The following is a 6,062-nucleotide window of genomic DNA, read 5'->3' as shown; positions in this document are numbered from 1 at the left end:
TACACATTTCTCTGTCCGAGAATTCGAATCCGAGAAAGTCCAAGAAATCCTTTTGAATTGGCTTTCATAAGATCACGAACTTGGTTTGAATCGATATTTTCAATATTCCGAGTGAAGACCACTTTCAAACAGACTGACATCACTGACATACACAGACAATTTCGCATACAAAAAATACACCTAAATTAATTGCTTTTTCTCTTTCCATACAAATATCAAATGCTAGTACGTTATTCCAATTAATCGCTCTTGATCGCCCGAAGGATTAACATTTACCGCGAAATCAATCGGAAATCGATTAATACCACGACGTTATTAAAATAGCTATGGGTAATTTACTGTTCGCAGGTTTGTGACAAGCGATTTCTCTCTATAACTCATCTTAGAAGAACCGAAAATTTTTACGCACCAATGTATTGTTTACCTTCCATCTGAAATCTATGTTTTTTTACTATTTTTTTTTTGGCGCCAGCAAAATTTTACTCTCAAATTTTTTCGCAATAAAAAAAAATGAAGTCCATTCTTTCTAATAAATATCTTGTTAAAAAACTACTTGATAATGTAAAAGAGATATTGAAAAGTAACTCTGAATTTTTCCACATTTTTTGAAAACCTAGAACAGAAAAAAAAACTTGAACTAAACGGAGGAAGTAAAAATGTATGATTTACACAAAGGATTAAAATTCAATTTCAATTCGTCAAAATTAATAAAAGTAAAATAAAATTTCAATTAATCAAATTTATCGTAATCAATGAATGAAGACACTGAATTACAAATAGAGACGTAAACGACGGAAAAATATTAGAATTTTAGGGTAAAAAACTCGGAAATCAATGATTTTTTTTCCTTCGGCTTTGGCAGTTTTTTACTCGGATATTTATTTTAGGTCATTTATGTCTGTTCGCATTGCATGAAATCCCTCAAAATTTTTGCTCTTAAAGTAATACGATTAGAAAAATAGATTTGGGCGTTGAAGAAAGAGAAAGCACATCAGATGCTGAATGCAGAGTGCAAGCAACGCAAACAGACCTATTAACCTATTATCAACTTATCCAGAATTGCAATAGCCAATAATACATATATTTCCACTTTGATATAAAATTATAAAGACAAAAGTATTAAAAAGTATCGAAATAACAAGAAAAATGAATTCTATTTCTTCTTCTACATATTTAATATGAATTCTGTATGTTTTTTCACAAATTTTATGTAATTTGATCAAAAATACCGTTTTTTACAGTAAAAATTTATTTGATACTTTTCTCCAAAGTTAAAAATACAGTTTTTTTCCCTTCTCTAATTAAGGTCAATGAATTTAAATCGAATTTAATCACATTTATATAGAAATTGCATCAGTAATTGAATTGAATTGAATATTTACGCGAATGCGCGTTTAACGCTATTGCCCTTCTCTCCTTTCTCCTCTTCCTCAAATCCCCACTCCTTCACTGTAAAGAACTCGATATAGTCGATATAAAGCAGAGGAGTCACATCTCTCTTTCTTTCTCCCTCCCTCGCGCTGTGTTCTGTACTCTTTTTACGAAACTGTTACACAATTGCTCGAACTTGTTCCAGGCCGTCCAAAAAAGCGACAGAACATGACGAGCCCGGTCGTAATTTCAGCCACAGCTAAGCATACGGCAACGGTAGATATCAAGATATCCTTTCGAGGATGTGGCAGTTTTTGGTTATATCATTTGCGGTGGTGCGATCCTAATTGATCATAAATGAATTACATTTACATGATGCAAAGTACTCTCGTTGCGCCCCTTTTTTCTCTCTTTCTGGTATGATCGTCGACGTACGCACTGCTGCTCCGTTTTATTACTCGCGAATCGATTTCATAGTCTGCTTTTTTACGACTGCATGTCTTCCGCGAGGTACGACAGTTGTCTTAACGGATACAAAACACTTCACGTAGCTTTTCCGAGGACGAAACACTGTCGCCAGTCTACTACTTTCACTATTTAACACCCTTTCAGTAAAGTCACGTATGACACAACTTGTCTTGAAACATAGATTTTAAGTCTGAAATTTTTTTAAAGATTACTTCTGAATAAAGTCAATACTGCCTTATTTCATACTAAAGAGCATCTGTGTTTCAGCTAATATTTTTCCATGGCTTGGGTGATACAGGGTAAGTTCACGTTTCCAATACATGGTTGTAATTTGGAATATTGCAAAATGACAGACCTTGCTAACATTCTATATATGTTGTTTTCAGGCATGGTTGGGCCAGTTCCATGGGTGCGGTGCGATCCCCTCATGTTAAAGTTATTTGTCCTACTGCGTATGTCAATATCTTTAGATATTCAATGATTGAAACTGTGACCCTTAGTTTGTAACTCTTAGCAACACAACAGTGTCGATGTCATTGCATTGTTATGCAATTTTTTTTTAACCATATGTACAAAATTATGCAACGATATCAACACTTCTAAGTTACATTCCAAAACGTCTTCACCAGAAAATTTTATTCAAAATATAAAGTACATGTAATGTAGACTATATTATATTGAGTAAAATTTTTCTTGGAATGTAGTCCTGGTTTATATCGATCGTTTAATACCCATACCAACCGTAGCAACTTTCAGTTAAATTATATTAATTTCGGCGATGCATGCAAATATATACATGGTATTTAATTTATCATCTTGTATTGTGCCATCTTAGTACACCATTCTTTAAACGCACCATCAAAATTAAGATAATTTAATAAAAAGTTACTAGTTGGTACAAGTATTAAACGATTGGTATAAATTAGGCCATTGTTAAGAGTTTAAAATAGAAGCCTGTGTAAATTAATAGTATTTTAATACATGATTTTTTTCTATTTCAGGCCCACAATGCCAGTAACGCTTAATGCAGGATTCAGAATGCCTTCCTGGTAACCTTAAAATGAACATAAGAATATATTATCATGAAAACAACGAATTACAAGTTCGAGTTTATATGATTATTAATACATCCTGTGAATCTAGGTTTGACCTACGCACTCTGGACTCCAGTGGCCCTGAAGATGAAGAAGGTATACGTACAGCCGCTCAAGTAGTCCACTCATTAATAGCGGAGGAAGTTGCAGCTGGGATTCCTACCACACACATCGTTCTAGGAGGATTCAGTCAAGGTGGAGCACTAGCCATGTACAGTGCCCTTACATTCCCAGAGCCTTTAGCTGGCATTATAGCTTTATCCGCATGGCTTCCTTTACATCAAAAATTTCCAGCAGTATGTATCACTTTTTGTATTACAATACTTTTATGTATCGTACATAATACTTGTAGAATTGTAATTGTAATACTGATTTTTATTTTCAGGAAGCAATAGGTAATAGGAACACTCCACTGTTGCAATGTCACGGCGATTGCGATCCAATTGTGCCATATAGATGGGGTCAAATGACAGCATCTCTTTTAAAACAATTTATGACACAGACAGAATTCAAAACATACCGAGGAATGATGCATACATCTTCTGAGGAGGTAATGAAGCTTCAATTGAGGAAAAATTCGTCGAACCTTTTCTTACATTTAGGGAAATTATATAACGTCTGTCTCTTTTTTATTATTTTTACAGGAAATGCGTGACATAAAGAAATTCATTGAAAAGGTTCTGAAGCCGTAATAGATCAAATTGACATATATTGATATTTTATCAGCTACTTCAAGTATCTAACTGTACATTATATTGAAATAATTCCAATTTTGCGATTATTTAATTTTAGTAAATTATATGAACTTTAAACATGTCAAGTAGAATATCATTGAAAATCTTCCAAGATATTGAGATTCAATGCTACATAGAAAAAATATACTTTCCTATAGAGGAATATATTTATTTACGACCTTTAATTTGTAACTGTATATTCAAACACTTCTTAATATTTTAATGTACCAAAGCATTCATATAGCAATACTACTGAATTAATCCATGCACAGTCCTTAATGCTTTTAGTATCTATAAATTGGCATTCCTTGCTTTTTTATATTTACAATATGTATGTGTATATATATATATATATACACATACATTAAATATACATATATATTTACAGATATGTATATAAATATGTATCAAAAACTACATTGTATTAATTTATAAGACCACTAAGTGTGGTAATGCATTATTTAAAAATAGCACGAAGGTGACTCATGTTTATTCAATTTTGCGGTTTATCTGCGACAATAGTAAATTTACAAGTAAACTTATGTTAGATTTAAGATAATGCTAAGTTATGCTAGATAAAGAGCTTCTTACGTCAGCTCTTCTGTCGATAACTTCCAACTATTTCGCGCCTAAATTACGTTTCGGATAATGTTTATTTAGATACAAACCAAACACGTCCACGAAGCACTTAAATAATTCGCGCATTTGAGAAACTGTGAGCCTTTTACATTCAAATTTCTATTTCACGCGATTTATGCTCGCGACGTAACATGAAATGTTGCTGCTAATAAAATCACTTTTGTAGCGAGTATTGTCTAGAAGACAGTGACAAGGCCATGTAATCTGTGATTACGCATTGTATTATTGAAACCCATCAATCCATCTATTATTAATATCAGGGTTTCCTAAACTCTTTTCTGACGTGTTTCTAATGTTTCTGTGCGAAATTTTATGCGGATTATTTAAGGAAATTTATAAATAGGAATAATGTAATCACACAATTTACAGACATTTCCAGCTTCAGTAGAATGATACGAAGCAGTATACGCCTTCAATATTTTCGTTGTCTCTATGCGAAAAAGATCTTCGAAAAATAAACAGATCAATCCTTATATATATGTACTTCAAGTTTGGGAAATCCTGTGATATTATGTCACAAAATAGTATATAGATATAGTATTAAAATACAATGTAAAATTATATTATAATGTATATAAAACTATATGACACTCGGCTAATTTTATTATTATTGAGTATTAACACGTTATCCAGTAGACAAATAATCAGTAAAGAAAGAACAATAAGCTTCAAGTATTTTTCATGAATTTTCTTTACCAACTTACACTTTATAGTTAGTAACGGGTAGAACATTAATTCATAAGTTATGTAATAATGCCAGTATAAATAAAATACAAACTTGCAGAGAATTTTTTTATTACATAATTACAATGCTCGTACTAATATCTATACATGATGTGTGTAGAAACAAAAGTAAAATATTCGTGCTATTACGCTATCAGTGTTATTGTGTAATTTTATCATTAATTAAAACATATATAATGGCCGGTATTCGTAGTCAAATCTTATATTCAAGACTGTTTTAAGTAAAGTCTTAAAAAGTTGAGGTTACGTTTTCATAAAGACTTAAAAGATAACAAATTGATAGTAATATTAACAATTATAATAAATTAAATCAGTTTATTGTACTTACCTTTTGTAGGCTAACTGCTTGATGTTTGAAACTTGTACGTACTTATACGTATTATGCAGTACATACGCATTCGTACGATTCGTACGTTACTATTCTATTTGCGAAAATGGTGGAAATGACATAGTGTCACGTGCTATTTTCTAATTGGTCACTTCAATCCCCACTTTCGAGTGCCCCTATTTTTTCGGTGTTACCGGAAACCATGATATTAGTTTCACTCCCGTGGTTATGAGCAATCAGGCCGGTATTCATAGTCGGTTCTTATTTTAAGACCGTCTTAAGTAATGTCTTAAGTCGCTAATGCGGCCTTCTGATTGGTTCGTGACATCTTAAGACTGTACTTAAGACGGTCTTAAATATAAGACCCGACTATGAATACCGGCCAGAGGGCTTTAGCGTCTTAAGACATTACTTAAGATAGTCTTGAAATAAGAACCGACTATTATTTAGTGAGAAATGATAATGGAATCGACATCGAATCGATGTCGATTCAACGTCGAAAGTGACATAGAATCGACGTTGATTTGATATCGATTTCATTGTCATTTCTCACTGGGTAATACCGCTCAATGAATGCTAAAGATAGAACGACACAATATGTTTAGCAGAGAAAGCAGCTTTGCAACTGTTGTAAAATTCTTCAATATGATTGGTCTTGCCCGTAGTTCCTCATTGGATCTAAAT

General features: G+C 32.5%; 1 protein-coding gene across 2 annotated transcripts; it reads left to right on the top strand.

The window, feature by feature from the left end:
• Positions 1–128: 128 nt before the first annotated feature.
• Positions 129–3,936, top strand: Apt1 (Acyl-protein thioesterase 1). 2 transcript variants are annotated; one of them, XM_018510320.1, is made up of 8 exons: positions 129–348; positions 1,577–1,647; positions 2,107–2,138; positions 2,226–2,291; positions 2,841–2,888; positions 2,983–3,229; positions 3,319–3,483; positions 3,578–3,936. In XM_018510320.1, the coding sequence occupies exons 1-8, from the start codon at positions 327–329 to the stop codon at positions 3,623–3,625; spliced, it is 699 nt and encodes a 232-aa protein (XP_018365822.1). In that variant the 5' UTR covers positions 129–326; the 3' UTR covers positions 3,626–3,936. The 2 variants fall into 2 exon arrangements, with proteins under 2 accessions (XP_018365822.1, XP_018365823.1); XM_018510321.1 differs by lacking the exon at positions 129–348 and having other exon boundaries at positions 1,636–1,706; positions 3,578–3,657.
• Positions 3,937–6,062: the final 2,126 nt, after the last annotated feature.

This window comes from Trachymyrmex cornetzi, unplaced genomic scaffold (assembly GCF_001594075.2).
Source record: "Trachymyrmex cornetzi isolate Tcor2-1 unplaced genomic scaffold, Tcor1.1 scaffold335, whole genome shotgun sequence".
NCBI classification, from domain to species: Eukaryota; Metazoa; Arthropoda; class Insecta; order Hymenoptera; family Formicidae; genus Trachymyrmex; species Trachymyrmex cornetzi.
This window is presented reverse-complemented; position numbering and strand designations above follow the sequence as displayed.

Coding starts and splice junctions, on each gene's coding strand:
- Apt1 (XM_018510320.1), top strand. CDS start 327: ATGGGTAATTTACTGTTCGCAG. Junction 1,648..2,106: donor CAGCTAAGCATACGGCAACG/GTAGATATCAAG, acceptor TCTGTGTTTCAG/CTAATATTTTTCCATGGCTT. Junction 2,292..2,840: donor AAAGTTATTTGTCCTACTGC/GTATGTCAATAT, acceptor TTTCTATTTCAG/GCCCACAATGCCAGTAACGC.